This window comes from Engystomops pustulosus, chromosome 5 (genome assembly GCF_040894005.1).
Source record: "Engystomops pustulosus chromosome 5, aEngPut4.maternal, whole genome shotgun sequence".
NCBI classification, from domain to species: Eukaryota; Metazoa; Chordata; class Amphibia; order Anura; family Leptodactylidae; genus Engystomops; species Engystomops pustulosus.
The window spans coordinates 193,274,479-193,301,882 of NC_092415.1; the positions used below are offsets into that span (position 1 = coordinate 193,274,479).

The following is a 27,404-nucleotide window of genomic DNA, read 5'->3' on the forward strand; positions in this document are numbered from 1 at the left end:
AGAGGCGGGGGACGTTATAGAACATCCCCGTGCAGGAAGTACTATAACGTCCAGGTACGCATAGGGGTTAAATGTTGATGTGACAAATTTACAAGGGTTCTATGGATGTCTATACAGGCAGTCCCCGGGTTACATACAAGATAGGGTCTGGAGGCTTGTTCTTAAATTGAATTTGTATGCAAGTCGATACTGTATATTTTATAATTGTAGATCCAGACAATAAAACATTTTTGCCCCAGTGACAATCGGAGTTTCAAAATTTTTGGCTGTAATGGGACCAAGGATTATCAATAAAACTTCATTACAGACACCGTACAGCTGATCATTACAGTCTGGGACTATAGTAACATCCAGAGAGATTCACCAGAGGTCACAGGGGGCAGAGGGGTCGGTCTGTAACTAGGGGGCGTCTGTAAGTCGGGTTTCCTTAAGTAGGGGACCGCCTATATAGTCTGTCTCTGGTAAAGAAATACCTAAATACAGCTTTGTCATCTGTTGCAGTCCTCAAATCATATATAGTTCAGCTTACCAAATCATACATGCTAAATAAAAAAAAAACATCCATATGATCGATTAAATAACACTGTTCTTGAGACCACGACAAAACCTTATAATATACTGTATAGATACTACAAATAAATGTCACAAAATGCCTAAGAAAATTCCTTGATGCAGAGGACCAGGTCGTTTTTTAATGTGGACTGTAATACCTCATCCCTCCTGTGGGGGTGCTGCAGGGAAATTCAACATATTGGGGCAGATTTACTTACCCGGTCCATTCGTGATCCAGCGGCGGGTTCTCCGACACTGATTTGGGTCACTAAGGTAGTGCGCCCGATGTCCACCAGGTGTCGCTGCTGCGCTGGAGTCTGTCGGAGTTCACTGGAGTTCACCAAGCTAGCCTGGGTGCAGGTAAATTTTAAAATTCTGCGCTTTTTCCGAATCCGTTGGGTATTCCGATGGCCACGCCCCCATTTCCGTTGCGTGCATGCTGGCGCCAATGCGCCACAATCTGATTGCGTACGCCAAAAACCCAGGGCAATCCGCCGCAAATAAGAAAAATTTGGGAAACCCACCGAAAAAAAGCGATTCGGGCCCTAAGTAAATGATCCAAATTTTTTAGGTTCTGCTTTAGATTCCAGTGAATTGCTGTTACATCTAGAGCCCTTACCATGTGCAGGACAATCCTGTAGATAATCACATTTTCTTTAGTTTAGTTCCTAGAATCTATAGTTTACAGATTTGATACATTTTTATCGTATGTATTTTCTCTTCTTTATGGTGCGTGAACTCAGTGAAGTAAAACCGCCGTAACATCCTATCATCTCTGTCGCCGTATATTTCCAATAAAATAATACATTTTTTATGAGGTCGACTCTTTTTCCGTCCACACAAAATGGGATATTTGCGTCTCCCTTTCATCGTTGCTTCCCCAAGTCGTAACTCCGGCTTTATCTGGAGGTGCAGGTTTTATCGCTTCTCTTATTTCAGTCTTCCCTGGCAATCACGTCTGTTTTTGTAAGAAACCGTTTTTTTTACTTTTTATTTTTTCGAGAATAAAGATCATCCTGACAGCTCCTATTCGCAGCGCGCCTGGACGCGCCTGGACGTGCTATCTCTCCGTGCCGGATCCTGAGTTCCAATCTGTCAGCTGCCCAGTCTTTTCCCATCCGCGGCGCAGGACACTATAGGATTCAATCCTGACCCTTGACCTTTTCTAACAAGAAGCACTGAAAGATAATTTGACACTTTATACTTTTGTGCTGAAATTTCCCATCACGGCTCAAACATCTGTCTCCTCCAAGATGTCCGTAGCCTCGGCCCGTTCTGGCTTCCAATATTCGGAATCACAGCGGATACAGGAGCAGCTGTCAATTTCTCCAGCTCTCAAGGAAATCTGCACAGATTCACAGTTATCCGGATATTTAAGCATTTTTCATGGTTAGATGGTCCGTCTGCAGGGACGTCAAATTAGCAACGCGACTACTGTAGCTGCGAGATGTGGACCCTCTCCGGGGATCAGCTTTATGGCTGAATGCATGGGATAGGTCAACCCTCAAATCAGAAGTAATACATATAATTGTTCTACATGGACCTCCACAACCTCTTATGTCAGATATCAAAGACCATCAATGTGGCTTCTCATTCCCGGATCGGTTATTACAAGAGACAGATTACTCACTAAGGATGTATTATTAACCCTCCAGGCTGTTGCCACTAGAAATGTCTGCGCAAGGAATCATAATAAAGAACTATAATACATGGGCTGTGTAACATATATATACAGGCGGTCCCCTACTTAAGAACACTCGACTTATATACGACCCCAAGTTACAAACGGACCACTGGATATTAGTAATTTATTGTACTTCAGTCCCAGGCTACAATAAACAGCTATAACAGTTATCAGTGGTGTCTGTAATGAAGCTTTAGTGTTAATATTGATTCTTATGACAACCCAACATTTTTAAAATCCAATTGTCACAGAGACCAAAAAAATTCTGGCTGGGATTACAATGATAAAACATGCAGTTCCGACTTACATACAAATTCAACTTAAGAACAAACCTACAGACCCTATCTTGTATGTATCCTGGGGACTGCCTGTATATATATACACAGTTAAAGGAAACCTACCATGAGGTATGTACTATGAGAAGTAGAAGTGATGGTGGATTCCTCCTGCTGCCTCTGCCCTAATCTGTAATGTAATAATCCTGGAAAATAACTTGTTACAAATTTTATTTTAGTAATATGCACATTACCTGCAGAGGCTACTGGGGTGTGGAGTAGCCTTTAGCTTCCAGAGCTCGGCCAGGATAGTACACGCCCCAGTAGCCTCTGCAGGTAATTTACATATTACTAAAATAAAATTTTTAACAAGTTAGGTTCCAGGATTATTAAATTACAGACAAGGGCAGAGGCAGGAAAGAGGAATCTACCAACACATCTACTTCTCATAGATTCCTCATGGGAGGTTTCTTTTAAAGGAAATCTACCATCACAATCCATCCTGATAAACCAGGGACATTACTCATAGATCCAGGCACCGGGACTGTGGTAATCTTCTTATATTTGTTATCCATGGCCTCCTTCCTTCTAATATCAACTTTTAAATGTAGCTAGAAAGGCTACTGGGGTGCTTCCCAGAGCCACCCCCTATAGCAGATCCATAGGCTGTTACACTGTGCATGAACACTTCCTCCCTCCCACTGTGTGATCCCAGCTGCTTACATTACAGGGAGTGCAGGGGAGAGGGTGAGAGTGAGATATGCTGCTGCACAGTGTAACAACAGCTCGTGCAGCCAGAGAACAGAGTAACACACCCAAAGTCTCCTGCCTCATTAGCATAATTGTTAAAGGTGTTTTTTTTTTTTTTTAGAAAGGGAGGCATGGATAAAAACTAGATTAACACGGTCATGGTGCCTGGATCTAGGAGTAGGTAAACCTGGCTTATCATTCTGGATTTTATTACCAAAAAAGAAACGGAGTTGTAGCGTTCGTTAAAATCAATACATATAAATCTTTATTCTTCAACATGAGACAACACAAAATTGTACTGTCATTTAAAATGATGTAATTAACAAACTTTGTGCAAAGGAAATCCAACACAAAAGGTCCAGTGAGACAAAAAACCTCATGACCACATACCAGGGTATATTGCTGAATACTACGATAAATGCGTCAGTACAAAATAGTAGACAAGTGTCCTACCCATTGTGTGTCGTCTGTGGCCGGTTTTTATACATATGGACAGGTGATTTTGGCGCACGTGCCGTGATCGGCTTCCGGGTCCGGTCCATGCCCCATATCCGGCGGCTCGGCACTGGTGCGCATGCGCCGGGTCCGACAGCGCTATCGGATACCTGGTCATGCGCAGTGCGCCACAATGCCGTCGGCCGGGACAGTAGCGGAGCCGCGCCACTCAATGCGCGTGCGCACCTCTGTCCGGGATGTCTAGAAATATGTCGCTATATTCTGAAGAAGAAAAGAAGAAAAGAAAAGGTAAGAGAAGATGAGGAGGGTGGAGGAACCAAAGATGGAAAGTGTCGAGGGAATATGGAGGGGAAAAGACTGGGCCTGACAAAGGAAAGATGGAAAATAAAAAATAGAGTGCGCCAAAGAAATGGGCGAGGAGAAAAGGGGGGGGGGAGAAGGGGGAAGAGGTGTTATATTGTTAGATGACATTCTTCCATTAGCATATGAGCAAAAGTGTGCTAAAGTGAAACATGTGTACATGTGATCAAATTATGAGCGATTGTGAGCATTGTGTGCCTACAGCATTGTATATATATAAAGTGTGAAGTGCGCAATAAAGTGCAATATCAGGCAGATAGGAGCACGTTGTGCTCCATTCCATACTTTACATACCAATATTTGGTCCAAAGATTGGATCACAGAGCTACGACCCCTCCCTCACATTTTAAAAACTTAAGAAAAGAAAAAGTGTATATCGTGAATTTTACAAAAATCCAAAATAAGACCATTGTGAAAAACAAAAGATATAAGGTGATTAAAAAGGCCAGTTAAAACTCAATTTCTAAACACCTGTAATAATCAAGCCTCTATTTAAAGTGCGAGTCGTGCAGATGTGCTGTGTATGTCACAGCGCCTCTATACCAACAGCTTCCTTTGATGTCAGCGTTGGCTGTCCTCCATCGATGTATCTAATAAATGCCATCCTCCTATCTTCATGGCATATAGTGTCCTTCCTATAGATAATTTTTCTTTATGGTGCGAAGGGCTACATAGATGTTAATAATTCTTCTACCCATGTTCTCCCGAAATATAGGATGGCTCTTCGTATAGTATTTCTTCATTTTTAATGCATAACATCCGGCCGTTCCAAACGTGTTGTGTGATAATTCTAACAAGACAATACAAAATATACAGTTAAAATCAAATGGATGGCAGAGATATATCTAGCTATTGTCTACCCGGGATATCCCTAGTTTATAAAAATGGAACAAAGCTGAGTGCCTCATTAAGACCAATTGGGGACATAGTCCCCAGTTGGACTATCCACCTACATTCCCTTTGTGCCAAGATCTTTTTCAGATCTCCCCCTCTAATTCCACAATGTATTACTTCAATGCCTCTTACGGAAAGGCCTCTGGGGTCACATTCATGGTGGTGGAAGAAGTGTCGCGGGATTGGTTTGAGTTCTCTAGGGTTGGTCGTACCCTTCGCCTTGATGATATCTCGGACGTGTTCTCTAACCCTAGTGCCTAATTCTCTTGCGGTAAGTCCCACATATATTTTCAGGCAACTGCATGTGGCATAGTACACAACCCCAGTGGTGTGGCACGAGATGTAATCTCTGATTATGAATGTGCGTTGTCCGTCAGACGAGTTAAACGTGTGGGAGCGTAGCATATTAGGGCAGGAGATGCAGTGACCACACGGGAAACTGCCGATCTTCTTTGTCCTCTGCCCAAAGGGGTTTTCTATTTTGGGGATGTAATGACTTTGTACTAGTATGTCCTTTAAGTTTTTACTTCTACGAGCCGTTAGAAGGGGTTTTTCTGTTAAGATTGTTTTTAAAGTCGCATCAGTCTGTAAGACACTCCAGTGTTTATTTAATGCGCCCCGTAATTTCTCCCATTGCGGGGCGCATTAAATAAACACTGGAGTGTCTTACAGACTGATGCGACTTTAAAAACTTAAAGGACATACTAGTACAAAGTCATTACATCCCCAAAATAGAAAACCCCTTTGGGCAGAGGACAAAGAAGATCGGCAGTTTCCCGTGTGGTCACTGCATCTCCTGCCCTAATATGCTACGCTCCCACACGTTTAACTCGTCTGACGGACAACGCACATTCATAATCAGAGATTACATCTCGTGCCACCCCACTGGGGTTGTGTACTATGCCACATGCAGTTGCCTGAAAATATATGTGGGACTTACCGCAAGAGAATTAGGCACTAGGGTTAGAGAACACGTCCGAGATATCATCAAGGCGAAGGGTACGACCAACCCTAGAGAACTCAAACCAATCCCGCGACACTTCTTCCACCACCATGAATGTGACCCCAGAGGCCTTTCCGTAAGAGGCATTGAAGTAATACATTGTGGAATTAGAGGGGGAGATCTGAAAAAGATCTTGGCACAAAGGGAATGTAGGTGGATAGTCCAACTGGGGACTATGTCCCCAATTGGTCTTAATGAGGCACTCAGCTTTGTTCCATTTTTATAAACTAGGGATATCCCGGGTAGACAATAGCTAGATATATCTCTGCCATCCATTTGATTTTAACTGTATATTTTGTATTGTCTTGTTAGAATTATCACACAACACGTTTGGAACGGCCGGATGTTATGCATTAAAAATGAAGAAATACTATACGAAGAGCCATCCTATATTTCGGGAGAACATGGGTAGAAGAATTATTAACATCTATGTAGCCCTTCGCACCATAAAGAAAAATTATCTATAGGAAGGACACTATATGCCATGAAGATAGGAGGATGGCATTTATTAGATACATCGATGGAGGACAGCCAACGCTGACATCAAAGGAAGCTGTTGGTATAGAGGCGCTGTGACATACACAGCACATCTGCACGACTCGCACTTTAAATAGAGGCTTGATTATTACAGGTGTTTAGAAATTGAGTTTTAACTGGCCTTTTTAATCACCTTATATCTTTTGTTTTTCACAATGGTCTTATTTTGGATTTTTGTAAAATTCACGATATACACTTTTTCTTTTCTTAAGTTTTTAAAATGTGAGGGAGGGGTCGTAGCTCTGTGATCCAATCTTTGGACCAAATATTGGTATGTAAAGTATGGAATGGAGCACAACGTGCTCCTATCTGCCTGATATTGCACTTTATTGCGCACTTCACACTTTATATATATACAATGCTGTAGGCACACAATGCTCACAATCGCTCATAATTTGATCACATGTACACATGTTTCACTTTAGCACACTTTTGCTCATATGCTAATGGAAGAATGTCATCTAACAATATAACACCTCTTCCCCCTTCTCCCCCCCCCCTTTTCTCCTCGCCCATTTCTTTGGCGCACTCTATTTTTTATTTTTTATTTTCCATCTTTCCTTTGTCAGGCCCAGTCTTTTCCCCTCCATATTCCCTCGACACTTTCCATCTTTGGTTCCTCCACCCTCCTCATCTTCTCTTACCTTTTCTTTTCTTCTTTTCTTCTTCAGAATATAGCGACATATTTCTAGACATCCCGGACAGAGGTGCGCACGCGCATTGAGTGGCGCGGCTCCGCTACTGTCCCGGCCGACGGCATTGTGGCGCACTGCGCATGACCGGGTATCCGATAGCGCTGTCGGACCCGGCGCATGCGCACCAGTGCCGAGCCGCCGGATATGGGGCATGGACCGGACCCGGAAAAACCGGCCACAGACGACACACAATGGGTAGGACACTTGTCTACTATTTTGTACTGACGCATTTATCGTAGTATTCAGCAATATACCCTGGTATGTGGTCATGAGGTTTTTTGTCTCACTGGACCTTTTGTGTTGGATTTCCTTTGCACAAAGTTTGTTAATTACATCATTTTAAATGACAGTACAATTTTGTGTTGTCTCATGTTGAAGAATAAAGATTTATATGTATTGATTTTAACGAACGCTACAACTCCGTTTCTTTTTTGGTAATAATTTAATTTTGGTGGAGTAGTTCGGGAGTCTGAGGATGACAGGCTATGTGCCAAGCTCATAACCACAGCAATATGAAGATAAGGTATTTATATCATTCTGGATTTTGTTGGTTGGTTTACTCTAAAGTAAAACTGCCAACTCTCCTGACATGTTGGATTGAAAGAGAGTCTACCATCAGATTTGTTCATGCAAAGCCACCGCCATTTTCAGGTATTGACCATTAAGATCAGTGTAACAAAATAGCATGTGAAGAACAATATATATGTGTGTAAAGAACACATTGCTGATGTTTCCATACATCTGCAATGTCTTCTTCACACATATATATTGTTCTTCACATGCTATTTTGTTCGCACCGTTCCGCGCGTATCTCCCGACAAGTAAGCAGATGTGCCGAACATCTGTAATCTATTCTTCACTGTGTTCTTTACTGTGTTTTTCTCTTAAATGATCCTGTGTTCACTGTTTTTATTCTATTCTTCACTGTTCTTCACATCTGATAACTTGTCGGGAGATAATATACGCGCGGAACAGTGAAGAAAAGATTGCAGATGTTAGTATACATCTGATAACTTATCAGAAGACATTCTTTTCAGTTAAATAAAACATTTTATTCCCTAACCATGGTCCCTTTGAAAAAGTCCCATTGACTTAAAAAACGCAAAAACGCTAATGACTCCAAGGAAAAATGGAACAAAAACGCAGCCAAAAACGTCAGTTTTTCATGCATTGCACCCTGACGTGAAATGCAACGCTAGTGTGGAAGGGGCCTTAGTAATAGATGCTTAGGGTATAGGTAGCCTGACCGCCCGCCACAGTTATAAGAATTATTGACGACCATTCACTTTACATCAGATATAGTTGTTTTTAATTCATAAACATTCCCATATCTCCCCTAGTATTCACGTTTCAGCCCGCACTATGCTGCCCTATAAAATATATGGTTTCCTTATAAATAGATATTGTCTGTAATCATTCTTCTCTATCAGCCCTGATAGTCTCCAGGTTATAAACTTTATCACTTAGATGTAATCTTCTAAACCGAATGAAATCTCTTTAAACAAAAGCACATGCTCCAGAGGATTACTTTCCTTAATAAAATCTATATGTTTTCCATATGTTCGCTGTGTTCTGCTCACAGGCGCTGGGTGGTTCATGAATGAATTATATAACATACAGGGGCTCATTTACTAAGGGTCCGAATCTCCCACTTTCATGGGGTTTCCCGACGATTTCTGATTTGCCCTGAATTGCCCCGGGATTTTGGAGCACGCGATCGGATTGTGGCGCATCGGCGAGACAGAAATCAGGGGGCGTGGCCGTTGGAAAACCCAACGGATTCGGAAAAAACACAGAATTTTAAATAAAAATTTTGTCGCAAGAATAGCACTCACATACACCGGGACAAAGAAGGTGAACTCTGGCGGACTTCAGCGCAGCAGCGACACCTAGTGGATATCGGGCGCACGACCTTAGTGAATCCCGGCAGACCCAATCCTCGTCCCACGCCGCGGAATCGCGAATGCACCGGGTAAGTAAATGAGCCCCATACAGAAGATGTACATAGACAAGGGGGGAGATTTCTCAGAAGTTTCTGAGTGCAGAACTGTTCGAGTTGCCCATGGAAACCAATCAGAGCTCAGCTTTTGTTTTATAAACAGCTGTGGGAAAATGAAAGCTGAGCTCTGATTGGTTTGCCATTGGTAACTAGAACAGTTCAGCTCTGACAGATCTCCCCCACACATTCTATTTGTAGAGATGAGCAAAATTATTCAGCAAATCTATTCATCCAATTTTAAAGCACCCAATCTGATTCAAGTTTGTCTTTTTTTTTACCTAGGATGAACGGATATTGCTCCAATTGTTCTGGATATTGACATATAACCCCTGTAGTTCTCTAAAACACAGATGTTGCATGAAAGGTCCTGTCTGGTTTAATTCATTTTCTATGACTTTTTTCATCACAGTTATAGTTAACCCTAATTTAAACACTAACCCAAAATGCAACCCTAAGATAGCACCTATTAATTAAATAGGGCTACAGTATATACCAATTTCCAGGACAAAAGGAGCAATATCTGCTCAGACTGATTCAGTGCAGACCCGAACCGATTCTTTTTAGCGAATCGAATCTTAAATGAATTGCTCATCTCTATAATAATTTATGGTACCTAATTGGTTAGAGGTTATTGTGCGGGGGAGGGGGGGGGGGTGAACATACTTATATATACTTTATAACTTGCTGCCTGCACATAGGACACTATGTACAATCTGCTTAGCTCCTCCTGCTCTATAACATGCTGCCTGCAGATAGGACACTATGTATAATCTGCTCAGCTCCTCCTGCTCTATAACATGCTGCCTGCAGATAGGACACTATGTACAATCTGCTCAGCTCCTCATGCTCTATAACATGCTGCCTGCAGATATGACACTATGTACAATCTGCTCAGCTCCTCCTGCTCTATAACATGCTGACTGCAGATAGGACACTATGTACAATCTTCTCAGCGACTCCTGCCCTATACCATGCTGCCTGCAGATAGGACACTATGTACAATCTTCTCAGCTCCTCCTGTACTATAACATGCTACCTGCAGATAGGACACTATGTACAATCTGCTCAGCTCTTCCTGCTCTATAACATGCTGCCTGCAGATAGGACACTATGTACAATCTGCTCAGCTCCTCCTGCTCTACAACATGCTGCCTGCAGATAGGACACTATGTACAATCTGCTCAGCTCCTCCTGCTCTATAACATGCTGCCTGCAGATAGGACACTGTGTACAATCTGCTCAGCTCTTCCTGCTCTACAACATGCTGCCTGCAGATAGGACACTATGTACAATCTGCTCAGCTCCTCCTGCTCTATAACATGCTGCCTACTGATAGGACACTATGTACAATCTGCTTAGCTCCTCCTGCTCTATAACATGCTGCCTGCAGATAGGACACTATGTATAATCTGCTCAGCTCCTCCTGCTCTATAACATGCTGCCTGCAGATAGGACACTATGTACAATCTGCTCAGCTCCTCATGCTCTATAACATGCTGCCTGCAGATATGACACTATGTACAATCTGCTCAGCTCCTCCTGCTCTATAACATGCTGACTGCAGATAGGACACTATGTACAATCTTCTCAGCGACTCCTGCCCTATAACATGCTGCCTGCAGATAGGACACTATGTACAATCTTCTCAGCTCCTCCTGTACTATAACATGCTACCTGCAGATAGGACACTATGTACAATCTGCTCAGCTCTTCCTGCTCTATAACATGCTGCCTGCAGATAGGACACTATGTACAATCTGCTCAGCTCTTCCTGCTCTACAACATGCTGCCTGCAGATAGGACACTATGTACAATCTGCTCAGCTCCTCCTGCTCTATAACATGCTGCCTGCAGATAGGACACTGTGTACAATCTGCTCAGCTCCTCCTGCTCTATAACATGCTGCCTGCAGATAGGACACTATGTGCAATCTGCTCAGCTCCTCCTGCTCTATAACATGCTGCCTGCAGATATGACACTATGTACAATCTGCTCAGCTTTTGAGAGATAACAGGGTTAAGTCTTGAAAATCTTTTTTGTGTTGGTGTCTGTTTTGGTCTCCTACTCAGCAGGAATAAAATAATTTGCGCAGTGGTGGGAGGGTATTATCTTATGTCGGTCTCCGCAGCAGATAAACTTTAAAGGCGCGACGATTAACATTTTGGAAATGTTATTGGTATGATTATGCATCAAACTGCTTATTCCGCTAATCAATCCCAGCCCGGCTGTACTTCCAGAGATCATTTAGCTGCTTTTAAATTCCAATCCATTTTTCTTCCCGACTTCTTCCTTACAAGATGCGTTCGCCGACAATCATCTATCTAGGGTTCGGCGTCAGACTACAGAGAACTTAATGCATATGCAAAGAAATTACAAATGTAAAGCAACCAACCAGTCATGTAGATTAGTGAGCGCACCGGAATATATGGAATTTCTATTGTTTCTTCTTCTGCTGTTTGGAGCTGACCGCCCGCCCGTGTTCCTATTGTCTGAATGCTATAAATAATTCTGTACTCAACGTCTTCATGAATATGATAATTAATGAATAATAATACGGCACTTGGAAGTTACTCTCATGTATTGCTCCGGTGTCAAGTTGAGGTTTGCCTGTCAGTACTGAGAATTGCTGAAACATTTAGTACTTTTGCAAAAATGAGAACTTTTTTAATTGTATTAATTTACAGGGGTCATTAGAGTGAGAGTGCGGACTACCGGGGTATATATGACTAACATAGGAGTTAATTCATTGAGGCTACCCAAAAAAATGCTGACAACATCAGTAATAATCACATAGGGCAAACTCTTCCTTGGCACCGCTGCCCTATATTTGGAAGGAAGACTTAGATCGATGACATTGGGGCAGATTTACTTACCCGGTCCATTCGCGATCCAGCGGCGCGTTCTCTGCGGTGGATTCGGGTACGGACGGGATTCACTAAGGTAGTTCCGACGTCCACCAGGTGGCGCTGTTGCGCTGAAGTTCCCCGAGGCCCGCTGGAATGTCCGGAAGTTCACCGGCCTATTCCTGGTGAAGGTAAGTGCAAGCTCCGCAACACTTTTTGTTTGTTTAAATGCGGCGGGTTTTCCAAATCCGTCGGGTTTTTGTTCGGCCACGCCCCCCCAATTTCCGTTGCGTGCATGCCAGCGCCGATGCGCCACAATCCGATCGCGTGCGCCAAAATCCCGGGGCAATACAGGGAAAATCGGCGCAAATCGGAAATATTCGGGTAACACGTCGGGAAAACGTGAATTGGGCCCTTAGTAAATGACCCACATTGTGCTAAGAACAATATCCAGGTGTAGCGTTGTCTCAAATAACTCAGGAAGGGTCTCATAAACTCCTGCAATCAATTGTATCAGCATCAAAGTCGCCAATACAGCCGGCCCGCTACTTAAGGGCACCCGATTTACAGATCACCCCTAGTTACAGACGGACCCCTCTGCCCACTGTGACCTCTAGTGAAGTCTCTGGATGTTACTATAGTCCCAGACTGCAATGATCAGCTGTAAGGTGTCTGTAATGAAGCTTTATTGATAATCCTTGGTCCCATTACAGCACAACATTTTGAAAATCCAATTGTCACTGGGGTAAAAAAACAATTTGTCTGGAGCTACGACTTACATACAAATTCAACTTAAGAATAAACTTAAAGAATTTATCTTGTACGTAACCCAGAGACTGGAGGTACAATTGATTGTATTAGGTCACCAGTACATCAGTCATTGAGTGGCCTGTTCTGTGGCTCTGGCCATAACTGAGGTGCAATCCACAAATCAGGGGACCAGAGGACCACAGCCTGACATTAGACATTTGTTCAGTTCTTTCTGGAATTATTATAAAAATATATACAAAAACTCAAGTTTGTGTGGATTAAAGAGGTTGTCCCTTATCACAAAACCTACCAGGGTAAGTGTAAGACCCAAAAAGAGACATACATATTGTATCTATCCTTATAAAGTTTCTGTAAAGCCTCTGGAATTGGCGGATGTCTCGTCGGCAGCAGGACTCAGGACTTCCTGTGACATCCTCTTGTCCTGCTGGCTTCCGGCGGTTGGAGGTGGCCTTGCAGTTTTTACTGTCAGAATGCTTCTCTGTGATAACCACTCGCATATCAGTAGCTGGAGGGGCTTGCCAAGGATATCATGGAGGGGTTGTACACACAGTAATGACTGCACGACATCCTCCAGAAGGTAGCAGGACATGGAATGTCAAAGGGAGTCCTGCTAATCATGGGTCAAGTGAACTGCCATTCCCGGGAGCTTTACATGAACTTAACCAGGCTAAGTATGACATGGATGACCCTATTAGGGTCTTAAACTTACTCTGAAAACGTTTTGTGAAAGTGGCCAACGCTTTTTAAGGAATTTTAGAAAAAAGTGTACAAAAACTGTGTACGCTCAACCCTGGTGACACCTTTGATTGGTGCTGGTCCCAATTGTGGGTGTTACACTTTAAAGGCTGCTGACAGAGCCACCGGTCAAACTTAATTTTCCTGAGGATCGTAACTTCAATGGAGAGCAACGTAAATAGTAGATACCTGACAGATGCTAGTCCCATCATCGATGGATAGTCACAGGGAGCGACAATCCTCAGGAAAATGGCAACAAGGATGCCCCGCTGACATGTCAATTCCGCAATCACTACCAGCGAGGATCGTTGTTGTTACCGGTGGAAGGTGAGCCTAAACACCAAACCTGAACTTCCCCCTGGAGTATGTGTAGGGGGTCCAAAATATGCCGAACAGTACTGGTTTGGGTTTGGGTTTCTGTGTTCAGGCTCAACACTATGCATGAATAAAGGAGACAAGAAAATCCCATGTAATTCCTTCTTTTTTCATATCTTTAATATTAATCTGCAATGTAGAATTAAAGCAAGAAAAAGCATAAAATGGGTGTTTCCAATCTTTTGACTGTACCAGCCCCTGTAGGGCAATACAGACTTTAGAAATCCCCTTGTTATTAATATTCCTTTATATGTGAAACCACCATAACAAGTATACAGTTTCCCCATGAAAATACCAAACAGTGTGAATGGTGTCCGACATTGTGTTGTAATGTCTGTCACCTGTGGTGTAAGAGGGAACAGAGGCCGAGGCGAACACGAGTAATTGCTCCTTCTATTTACTCCAGAGGAACATCAAATAGCAGAAAATGGTGAAATTGTTGCTCTAAGTTCAGGTGATTTTCCTGCTTTTACAAAAGAACCACTTAAACCTGTTTGTTGGCGGATTCCGACATCCCGAGTATCGGAAGAAATCGTGACAGATGCAGACGACGGCTTCACAACTCACAGGCTTATAAATTATTGTACAAAATACCTAAAAAAATGTTTTAAATTTAGCTTTAGCTGTGAACATTCTCCCTGTCAACAACACTAACAAGAGATCTCTAACGCACAACCTCCCTGCTCCCGGCACAGCACCGGCAGCATCATAATTGGCCATTATCTAGGTCTGAGAAGTGACCGAGACATTGTCCACTAGGTAGGAATTGTAAATGGGAAAAAAGAATCCTCTCAGTAAACTTTGGAAATTGTCCCTAAATCAATTGGAAAACCTTGTTTTTTTCACCATCCACCATACATTGAGTATATTAGGGTTAGGCTGGTGAATGCTGTCCAGTTTTGGGTACAGTTCATAGAATAGACATCAGAGCTCGAGATCGTTTGTAGAAGGGCCACCAACTTAATATTTGGAATGAAAGTTCAGACAATGCTGTATGAGATATAATGGGGGGGATTTATCATGAACAGACACATTGAGCCCCAGCGTATGATGCAATCTCCACCACCTGGCACCCACCCGATCTACCAGGAGGCACTAGCCTCATAATAAATCCCAAAGGTGTTGCGTCATGTACAGTGCTACGCCAGGTCCAACTTGGCACAGGATTGTGTCTTAGTTGTGGGTCCCACTCGCCAGCATCTGTGCCCCTCCATGACAACTTGGCGTAAAGATGGCGTAAGGGTTAAAAAGGTGCAATTTCTGAGCAGAAACTGCAGCTATGACAGAGCTTGTACATCTGTTTTCAAGCGCACAAACTCTGATAAATTCCCCATTTCCCTTAAATATCATCATAAAAACATGCAAAGGACACACGAGTGTTTACTATGTATCGCAGGCTGAAAAGAGAATACAGAGGATTTACCTATAACACATCCCACACAACTGCATGAGGCCCTGGAGACCATAACGGCCCACCAAAGTCAGGTCAACAGGTCGGGTCATTACTGTAATAGATGGCTCAGGGAACCAAGGAGGAAGGGCACTCGCTGGGCCTCTTGGTGTGACATGGCACAGTCCACCCCCACTTTCCTCCTCCTCTTCCCTGGTATGACTTATTTGCCCCCCTACTAGCGCTAATATCACAACTTCTAGGGAAGGGCATGCATCAAAACTTAAAGGAGGACAGCGGAGATTGACTCCAAAGGCATGGACATGACATGACCCCCAAGTCCGGCCATAGTTACTATAAATGAATTGAAACTTTGACTCAAAGCTCGAGTTATTACCAAAATGTCAAAATTGTTAAATTACCAAAATTTTCAAAATTGTCAAATTACATAGGTAATTTGGCCTAATGATGAGGGTTACAATGTTCTGAGTTGTGCCCAATTTAGTCTCCACTGAAAGTGTTATATGTACAATACGTTCCGCTAATACTTTGACATTATACAGGTTATTTTCCAGTTCGTTGTAAGGTTATACAGAAAGATAAAGAAATGGGTGTCACATTCCTGTACATTACCCTGGAGTTGTATTAACGTCCTATATCTGCGTCAGTTCTCGGGAGCCGCCTGTCAGGACTCCATTATCCCCGAGGTATAGCGGCTCTTATAGATGTGACAGGGTTGCGCCTTTAGACCCAGAGGCTGGATGTGAATTGCCGGTCTTTGCTATCTCTGCGCTTTAGGCTATTCCAGCTCTCGTCTCACTTTACACTACAAGGACGTTCTCTTCAGCTCCGCACCCGGACAGCCAGGACTCGAGAGCCAGGAAGAGAGGAAAGGACATTAAAGATTCCTCTACATTCCAGGTCTGCATTAGTTTTCCTACCACTCGTTCCCTGACTTATCACAACTTGCACATAATATTCAGTCTGGATGTTTGCTTTTTGCAATTTTAGGTCTAGAGGTATAGCAGAATCGGTACTACGACAAGTCGATGGCCAATGAAGGGGGTCTGGACCCACCATCAGAAAATTGTCAATTCAGGAAGCTTCTGCATTTTTCTCATTCTACAATCAGGAAATGAAGGAAAACAGGAGAACAACCCAAAAAATTATGCCCATGCCATTACTAGGTGGGGCCCAGTAACTTAAAAAATTAGTGCGACCTATTAACGACGTGGCTTAAATTTTGATACTGTTTACCAATGTAAGCCAACCTGAAGGTAGAAAATAATTTCTAAAGATGCAACAAATTTGTTATCTAATGGAAGCCACTTCATACTGTACATTTGATAAAAATGTCCTAATTTCAATATTTTACACAATTTGGTTGCACTTATTACTACTGAGTGACGTACATGCTCAGTAGAGGCCAGTAGAGCCTATGAGAAACGGATGTAAAGTATTGCATCCCTCCCAAGGGCTCTGCTGAGCGTACACTCAAGAACGTCCCCAGTGATGTTGCTGTCTATATAAGAACAGTGACATCACTGGGGGAAGTGCCTTAAACATCAACGGCAGCCAATCACTGTCTGCTGCCGATGTTTACTCCTCTGGGAGTTCGGGTTATATCCAGTAATCATACATATTGCCAAGGTAGAGTCTCATAAAATTCCCCATTCCTAAAATAAAATTTTATAGCTAAAGCTAATTGTTTGTTTCAATCCACAAATTGCATCCACCTTTCATAATGACGCCCTAGACAGCTGCCTACTTTGTCTAACCATCTGGGTTCTCCATAGTAAACTTTGTCAACAACAATTTATATAGAGGCAGTCCCCGGGTTACATACAAGATAGGGTCCATAGGTTTGTTCTTAAGTTGAATTTGTATGTAAGTCGAAACTGTATATTTTATAATTGTAGATCAAGACAAAAAATTTTTTTGCCCCAGTGACAATTGGAGTTTCAAAATTTTTTGCTGTAATGGGACCAAGGATTATCAATAAAGCTTCATTACAGACACCTTACAGCTGATCATTGCAGCCTGGGACTATAGTAACATCCAGAGACTTCACCAGAGGTCACAGGGGGCAGAGGGGTCCGTCTGTAACTAGGGGTCGTCTGTAAGTCGGATGTCCTTAAGTAGGGCATCACCTGTATATATATATATATTTGCACAATAGAACATAAACAGTATAAATAAATACATTTTCCCTTTGGGATGAGCAGGGATCACCCTTCCTATATTACAGTAACATGACAAATACCTGGGAAAACAAACTCTCCCATTCTCCGCAGCCAGACCTTTGTATTCTGCTTAAAGCGATGATTCCACTTCCAGAAATGTCAAAGATCAATCTTCAGCTTTTTCTCTCTGAATTTTGACATTTATGGGGAGATTATACCTTCTCCTCCTCTGCTGCGCGGGTCCCTGCAGTAATGTGAAATTACATACTATGCTAATAGAAATAACCTTTAGCTGATAAAGCGGCAAAAAGCTGAAGCCGAGGCTGAAATGCAGAATAAAACGACCGCCGGGACAAAGTCCATTATTTGGGATGAACCGTTCTGACCCATCTACTCACGGACATAATCAATAGTACATATAGTTGTATTAGTGGGGGAAGGGGTCGATTACCCAAAACCCAACAGAAACTATTCATAACAATCAGAAATATGGTGGTGTATATACATCCATATATATACATACATATATACAGCCCTCATAACAAATGTGTGAAATGTATGTGACTGTATAGAATACATTTTTGGGTTTGTTTTGTATAAAAGTTTGCGCTATTAAAGGGAACCTGTCACCAAGGAGCTAATTTTCATTGAAGAAAGCTTGTAGAAGCCCATCACACCTGCATTGTACATCTGCCTTGCTGCTTTCACTAAGCATTTGCATTACAATATAATTGTGTGATATTACTTACCTTGCACCCTGACAGAATCCGCTGTGTAGTCCCAGAGGTTGGGCTTTGGTTTAAATGCATTTAAAAAAACAACACAAGACTTGTCTGTGCTACAGACTGCTCAACTCTTGGTCCCCACCTTTGTGCTCCTGTACAGCTCTTCCCTCCTGCCCTTCACAGAGCTCACAGTGAGCTGACATCAGAGGGGGAGGGAGGAGCTGTACAGGAGCACAAAGGTGGGGCTGATAGCTGAGGAGTCTACATCAAAGACAAGTCACACTTTGTTTTTGAAATGCATCCAAACCAAAGCCCAACCCCTGGGACTACACAGAGGATTCTGTCAGGGTGCAAGGTAAGTTATAACGCACAATTATATTGTAATGTAAATGCTAAGAGAAAGCAGAAAGGCAGAGGTGCACTGCAGGTGTCATGGGCTTCTGTAACCTGTCTTTAGTGAAAATTAGGACCCTGGTGACAGGTTCCCTTTAGCTAGTGACTGTTCAGTGTTAATAGTACACTTTGCACAAAAATAATGTTTAGGCACCAATAACATACTTCACAAGAGTTGAATGCAATGCTGATAAAGGGGTAGTTGATTCCCCGCTTCACCCAGCTCCACCAGTGTCTCTCTTTTGGTTGGAAGGTTTGCAATAAAGATTTTTAATAAAGATGAGCGGACCCAAACTTCTAGTTCTGGTTTGAGGTTCGGGTGCACCCTTTGCAACCAAGACATATTGCCGTAATAATATAATAATAATAATAATGGCTGCCGAACAGCCAATCTGACATATGAACACCTCTAGCAACTAGCCATGGATCTGATTGACCAGGGGTGTACCCTTGGCCAATCACAGCCATGGCTAGTAGCTAGGAGCATTAATTTGCCGGATTGGCTGCTGACCAAGCAATATGTCCGGTTCGCACAAAGCGTACAGGAAGATCTGGACTTCTTATCTCTACTCTTGAACTCTACGCATATAGCTTTATCGAGGGGAGAGAGAGTTCAATATTTGGAGACTCTAAAAACAGTATAACCACAATTCCCGATGTAGAGCCAAGAATTGAGACTTCACCGCCCTGTTCTCCAGTTGGGCAGGGAAGGGGCAGTGCCAGGGCCCATTCACACCCGGCTATGGTGCAGTTCTATACCAGGTCAGACCTGGCGTAGAAGTGCCCGGGCAGGGTAGCACTGTGCCGAGCTACTGCCCAAAAGGAATTATCAGAAGGTTGGATCCTTCCAGGGGATGGGGACACCATCATAAGTTCTAAGTGCGCCAGCGTATGATAGATGTGCCCCGCAATTCCCGGGTTGTACTTCAGTTTTCAGGTGTACACACTGGGGCTCATTTACTAAGGGTCTGAATCACGCATTTTCGTCGGGTTTCCCAAATATTTCCGATTTGGGCCGAATTGCCCCGGGATTTTGGCGCATGTGATCGGATTGTGGCGCATTGGCGCTGGCTTTCACTCAACAGAAATCAGGGGGCGCGGCCGTCGGAAAACCTGAAGGATTCGGAAAAACTGCGGAATTTAAAAAATAATTTGTGTCGCAAGATCAGCACTTACATACACTGGGAAGAAGCAGGTGAACTCCGGCGGACCTCGGCGCAGCAGCAACACTTGGTGGATATCGGGCGCACGGAAGTGAATACCAGCAGACCCAAATTCTCGTCAGAGAACGTGCCGCTGGATCGCGACTGGACCGGGTAAGTAAATGTGCCCCAGTGTGATAAATGTGGCCTAAAAACATTATAACATGCGCCTCTATGGTAAATTAGGTGCAGCAAGTTTAGTTCTAAGTTGTCTAAGTTAAAGCAACAATTAATAAATCTGCCCCAATGAGTCTATAAAATTTACCGTAAGAGAACTGCGATTTCTAATTGCAAAAACATTGCCGAGCCCGAGTTCCTTTATCCACGTTCCCCCTACAGTACCCATAAACAATCAGCCAGTACAGAAAGTAAATTAAACATAATAGAATACATTAAAGTGAAAATTACAATAAAATTTAACGCATTTCCCGGCAGTAACTTCTCCTCCTGCGACCTGAGCTGCTGCAGGTGTTATGCAAATATAATTAGACTATTTTACATGTTCCTATTAGGCAATTAATTTCACCTTCGAAAATGTATTATTTCGTATGACAAATTGTACGAACACGTAAATCCTTAAAAATACAATCATTTTCAGGCGCCCAGATTGCTCGATGCAAATGATGTCTTTCTGCAGATGTTTTATTCATGTTTTTATGACTTTTTGTAATTACCTCTGTTGTTTTCCGCTATCATATCCATTTTCACGCCCTTCGAGTATGAATGTCTCCAGGGGATGTGGCCGAGAGAGGGTTTGGAGGTCCATGTACATGTGTCCTCACTGAACTCACAGGACAGGGTGGATTCTGGGAATATACAAGGAGAAGATTTATTAGAGGAGTAAATTAAATATATCATGAACCAACACGCAAGGGTTTATAAACTTTATATATTCATGTTGAACAGAACCAAAAAATCCATCATGATCAATCAGGGACATTACTCATAGATCCAGGCACCGTGACTGTGGGAATCTTCTTATATTTGCTATCCATGGCCTCCTTCTACTAAAAGTCAGAAGAGCTTTGAGGGGGCATATCCAGATCCCCTCCATGCTGTAGCTTTACAGACTGTTACACTGACTGTACTTCTCCCCTCTCAGCAAGCATAGGGAGGGGGGAAGTGCTAAGGGAAAATGTGGGGAGGGTGAGACATACTCCTGCACAGTGTAACAGCCTGGGAAGCCAGAGCAAGGAAGGACTCTGGTATAGCCCCCCAGAGCCCATATGGCTTATTTGTATAATTTTAGCAGTTGATTTTAGAAGGCAATGGATAACAAATATAAGAAGATTACCACAGTCCCGGTGCCTGGGTCTATGAGTAATGTCCCTGGTTTATCATGATTAATTTTGATGGTGGATTTTGATACTTTAATATGGTAGCAATGGCCTATTATACTATGGCACATTCCAAAGTATAGAAGGAGCATAATGCAATAATTATAGTGTACACCAACTTTTACTGACATAGAGGACCTTTTATCAGGTTTGTGAACTCTGCAACTTTATCTCCTTTATGGTACCACTCTGCTGATTCTCACACTGTAACATCTGTGCCAGCATTGTCTTCTCTCCATAGTTTTTCAGTGTTCATTCTCTTCAGTGTTTTGTGTGTCTGAGGCTGCTGTTTGGGGACTGATTGAACTAGTCCTATCCAGCAAGAGTGATGGACGGCCAGTCCACTCAGCTTCTGGGGCGGCGTCCAAGAACTCCTTTATATATTTGCCCAGTTACATTACACCTGGCTACTTCTGTTACATTTTCTCGACCTCTCTCTAGTAATTGAATTCTGTGTTTCACCCCATCTTGGCTTTGACCCGGTTGCGACCAACTTCGCTTGTTTGTTAGTATCTGTTATCTGTCCCTCTGTGTGTACGTTGGTCTATGGCTCGCCTCATCTTATCTGTCCACTCCACCATCCAGCAGCTGCTAGACGAAGTAAGGTTTCCTTGTTAACTTGCAGGATCTCTCAGGGTCTGTTAGCAAGTTATATAGCTGGTTCTCTGCTGTAGGCAGCGCTGTAGCCTTCAGGGATGTCACAGGGTTAGTTCGCCACCACTTACCGAGTGTGACAATTTGTGCCAAATCTGGTTGTGGTTGTGCTGATTGCTGAACAAGTATCTGACAGATACTCTTGGAATTTGTCTGTCTGTCTATCTTTCTCTTCATCTTTCGATTAATATGACTATTTTCCCTTCTAGTAACCGAGCTGTATCCCCCCCGCTGTCCATCAGATGTTCTCTGAGTAGATGACACGGTGCACTGTGCTGTCAGGGTGACTTTATCTCTGGTATAATCCGCACAGTCCTCTATCCCTGCACAGCTTGTGCCTGACAATGTCCATATCTGTGTGGTCACCGCGTCTTCTGGAAGCCATTATTCAGGTCATATTTAATAAGTGTGTTTCTTCTGTACCGGAGGACAGGAACGGCATAGTAACCAGATCATCATAATATCCCCCACAAGTCACATGGATCCTTTCTATCAGCTTTCCTCATCTTTCCCAAGCCTTGCACATCTAATCAAACACCCAAATCCATGCAGCGCAAATCAGTACACATTGTCCTGTCACCACATGAGTACATCACATTGTCCTGTCACCACATCAGTACATCACATTGTCCTGTCACCACATCAGTACATCACATTGTCCTGTCACCACATCAGTACATCACATTGTCCTGTTACCACATCAGTACATCACATTGTCCTGTCACCACATGAGTACATCACATTGCCCTGTCACCACATCAGTACATCACATTGTCCTGTCACCACATCAGTACATCACATTGTCCTGTTACCACATCAGTACATCACATTGTCCTGTCACCACATGAGTACATCACATTGCCCTGTCACCACATCAGTACACATTGTCCTGTCTCCACATCAGTACATCACATTGTCCTGTCTCCACATCAGTACATCACATTGTCCTGTCACCACATCAGTACATCACATTGTCCTGTCACCACATCAGTACATCACATTGTCCTGTCACCACATCAGTACACATTGTCCTGTCTCCACATCAGTACATCACATTGCCCTGTCACCACATCAGTACATCACATTGTCCTGTCACCACATCAGTACATCACATTGTCCTGTTACCACATCAGTACATCACATTGTCCTGTCACCACATGAGTACATCACATTGCCCTGTCACCACATCAGTACACATTGTCCTGTCTCCACATCAGTACATCACATTGTCCTGTCTCCACATCAGTACATCACATTGTCCTGTCTCCACATCAGTACATCACATTGCCCTGTCACCACATCAGTACATCACATTGTCCTGTCACCACATCAGTACATCACATTGTCCTGTCACCACATCAGTACATCACATTGTCCTGTCACCACATCAGTACATCACATTGTCCTGTCACCACATCAGTACATCACATTGTCCTGTCACCATATCAGTACATCACATTGTCCTGTCACCACATCAGTACATCACATTGTCCTGTCACCACATCAGTAAATCACATTGTCCTGTTACCACACCAGTACATCACATTGCCCTGTTACCACACCAGTACATCACATTGTCCTGTCACCACATCAGTACACATTGTCCTGTCTCCACATCAGTACATCACATTGTCCTGTCACCATATCAGTACATCACATTGTCCTGTCACCACATCAGTACATCACATTGTCCTGTCACCACATCAGTACATCACATTGTCCTGTCACCACATCAGTACATCACATTGTCCTGTCTCCACATCAGTACATCACATTGCCCTGTCACCACATCAGTACATCACATTGTCCTGTCACCACATCAGTACATCACATTGTCCTGTCACCACATCAGTACATCACATTGTCCTGTCACCACATCAGTACATCACATTGTCCTGTCACCACATCAGTACATCACATTGTCCTGTCACCACATCAGTACATCACATTGTCCTGTCACCATATCAGTACATCACATTGTCCTGTTACCACACCAGTACATCACATTGTCCTGTCACCACATCAGTAAATCACATTGTCCTGTCACCACATCAGTACATCACATTGTCCTGTTACCACACCAGTACATCACATTGTCCTGTCACCACATCAGTACATCACATTGTCCTGTTACCACACCAGTACATCACATTGTCCTGTCACCACATCAGTACATCACATTGTCCTGTCACCACATCAGTACATCACATTGTCCTGTTACCACACCAGTACATCACATTGTCCTGTCACCACATCAGTACATCACATTGTCCTGTCACCACATCAGTACATCACATTGTCCTGTCACCACATCAGTACATCACATTGTCCTGTCACCACATCAGTACATCACATTGTCCTGTCACCACATGAGTACATCACATTGTCCTGTCACCATATCAGTACATCACATTGTCCTGTCACCACATCAGTACATCACATTGTCCTGTCACCACATCAGTAAATCACATTGTCCTGTTACCACACCAGTACATCACATTGCCCTGTTACCACACCAGTACATCACATTGTCCTGTCACCACATCAGTACACATTGTCCTGTCTCCACATCAGTACATCACATTGTCCTGTCACCATATCAGTACATCACATTGTCCTGTCACCACATCAGTACATCACATTGTCCTGTCACCACATCAGTACATCACATTGTCCTGTCACCACATCAGTACATCACATTGTCCTGTCTCCACATCAGTACATCACATTGCCCTGTCACCACATCAGTACATCACATTGTCCTGTCACCACATCAGTACATCACATTGTCCTGTCACCACATCAGTACATCACATTGTCCTGTCACCACATCAGTACATCACATTGTCCTGTCACCACATCAGTACATCACATTGTCCTGTCACCACATCAGTACATCACATTGTCCTGTCACCATATCAGTACATCACATTGTCCTGTTACCACACCAGTACATCACATTGTCCTGTCACCACATCAGTAAATCACATTGTCCTGTTACCACACCAGTACATCACATTGTCCTGTTACCACACCAGTACATCACATTGTCCTGTCACCACATCAGTACATCCCATTGTTCTGTTACCACACCAGTACATCACATTGTCCTGTCACCACATCAGTACACATTGTCCTGTCTCCACATCAGTACATCACATTGTCCTGTCTCCACATCAGTACATCACATTGCCCTGTCACCACATCAGTACATCACATTGTCCTGTCACCACATCAGTACATCACATTGTCCTGTCACCACATCAGTACATCACATTGTCCTGTCACCACATCAGTACATCACATTGTCCTGTCACCACATCAGTACATCACATTGTCCTGTCACCATATCAGTACATCACATTGTCCTGTTACCACACCAGTACATCACATTGTCCTGTCACCACATCAGTAAATAACATTGTCCTGTTACCACACCAGTACATCACATTGTCCTGTTACCACACCAGTACATCACATTGTCCTGTCACCACATCAGTACACATTGTCCTGTCTCCACATCAGTACATCACATTGTCCTGTCTCCACATCAGTACATCACATTGTCCTGTCACCACATCAGTAAATCACATTGTCCGGTTACCACATCAGTACATCACATTGTCCTGTTACCACACCAGTACATCACATTGTCCTGTCACCACATCAGTACATCACATTGTCCTGTCACCACATCAGTACATCACATTGTCCTGTCACCACATCAGTACATCACATTGTCCTGTCACCACATCAGTACATCACATTGTCCTGTCACCACATCAGTACATCACATTGTCCTGTTACCACACCAGTACATCACATTGTCCGGTCACCATATCAGTACATCACATTGTCCTGTCACCACATGAGTACATCACATTGTCCTGTCACCACATCAGTACATCACATTGTCCTGTTACCACACCAGTACATCACATTGTCCTGTTACCACAACAGTACATCACATTGTCCTGTTACCACACCAGTACATCACATTGTCCTGTCACCACACCAGTACATCACATTGTCCTGTCACCACATCAGTACATCACATTGTACTGTCACCACATCAGTACATCACATTGTCCTGTCACCACATCAGTACATCACATTGTCCTGTCACCATATCAGTACACATTGTCGGTCATTTACTAAGGGCCCGATTCGCGGTTTCTCGACGTGTTACCCGAATATTTCCGATTTGACCGATTTCCCCTGAATTGCCCCGGGATTTTGGCGCACGCGATCGGATCGGCGCTGGTATGCACGCGACGGAAATCGGGGGGCGTGGCCGAACGAAAACCCGACGGATTCGGAAAAACCGCCGCATTTAAAAAAAAAATGTATCGCGGAGCTTGCACTTACCTTCACTCAGCCTGGCTCGGTGTATTCCAGTGCGTTCCGGGGAACTTCAGCGCAGCAGCGCCACCTGGTGGACGTCGGAGGAACTACCTTAATAAATCCCGGCCGGACCCGAATCCAGCGCAGAGAACGCGCCGCTGGATCGCGAATGGACCGGGTAAGTAAATCTGCCCCATTGTCCTTTCAATCAATCATTCTGATGACGGTCAGACACACTTAAAGTGGTTTTGCCATCAAAATAAATGATCCGCTAATCACAGGATACAAAAAGTAGAGAAACATTTTTTTTTTGCAAACTGTGCACCACGAACAACTGTGTTTTTGTGCTATTCACAGGATAGATGGAACAGTAACAGATTGCTGGTGAGTCTTACCTCTAGGACCCCCCGCATTTAGCAAAATGAGAGACTAAAAGCTTTTTGTTGTGAATAGAGAAGTGGCGACATGCTTGACCCATGTTGCTTAAGATCACTATCAGACAGCCCCAAAGAGACACAAACTTCTGTGACCACTGATACAATCAGTCCCCCATTAGCAAGAAGAGATCTAGAAAACCATAAAAACTGAAAAAAGTCTAGAAAAAGTCTATTGGGAAATTGTATAATTTCTATTATACAAACAATGGGGCAGATTTACTTACCTGGTCCTGTCGCGATCCAGCGGCGCGTTCTCCGTCGAGGATTCGGGTCTTCCGGCGATTCACTAAGGTAGTGCACCCCATGTCCACCAGGTGTCACTGCTGCGCTGAAGTCCATCGGAGTTCACCATCCGTTGCTGGGTGCAGGTAAGTGCGTGTCAAGCAACACTTTTTTTTTTTTTATTCCGAGGTTTTTCCGAATCCGTTGGGTTTTCCTATAGCCATGCCCCCCAATTTCCGTCACTTGCATGCCGGCGCCGATGCGCCACAATCCGATAGCGTGCGCCAAAGACCCGGGGCAATTTGGCGCAAATCGGAAAAATTCGTAATATTACATAGTTACATATTTAATAAGGTTGAAAAAAACACATGTCCATCTTGTTCAACCAAGGAAAGGAAGGGATTCGATGAGGAAAGGATGTTAGGGAAACAATTCCTGTAATAGCAAACCATCAATGTTATTTAGGTGTAAAAAGGCATCTAGACCCTCCTTGAAGCTCCCTGCTGTCCCTGCTGTGACCAGCGCCTGAGGCAGGCTATTCCACAGATTGACAGTTCTCACAGTACAGAAGACTCATCTCCTCTGGTG

At 43.5% G+C, this 27,404-nt stretch overlaps 1 protein-coding gene across 1 annotated transcript in view; it reads right to left on the reverse strand.

Moving 5' to 3' along the window:
• The window catches only part of MALRD1 (MAM and LDL receptor class A domain containing 1), a 235,355-nt gene that overhangs the window by 203,384 nt on the left and 4,567 nt on the right, over positions 1-27,404 (reverse strand). The window contains exon 3 of the mRNA XM_072154795.1: positions 20,497-20,628. Within this exon, the coding sequence (XP_072010896.1) occupies positions 20,497-20,628 (132 nt within the window). The remainder of the gene's footprint in view (positions 1-20,496; positions 20,629-27,404) is intronic.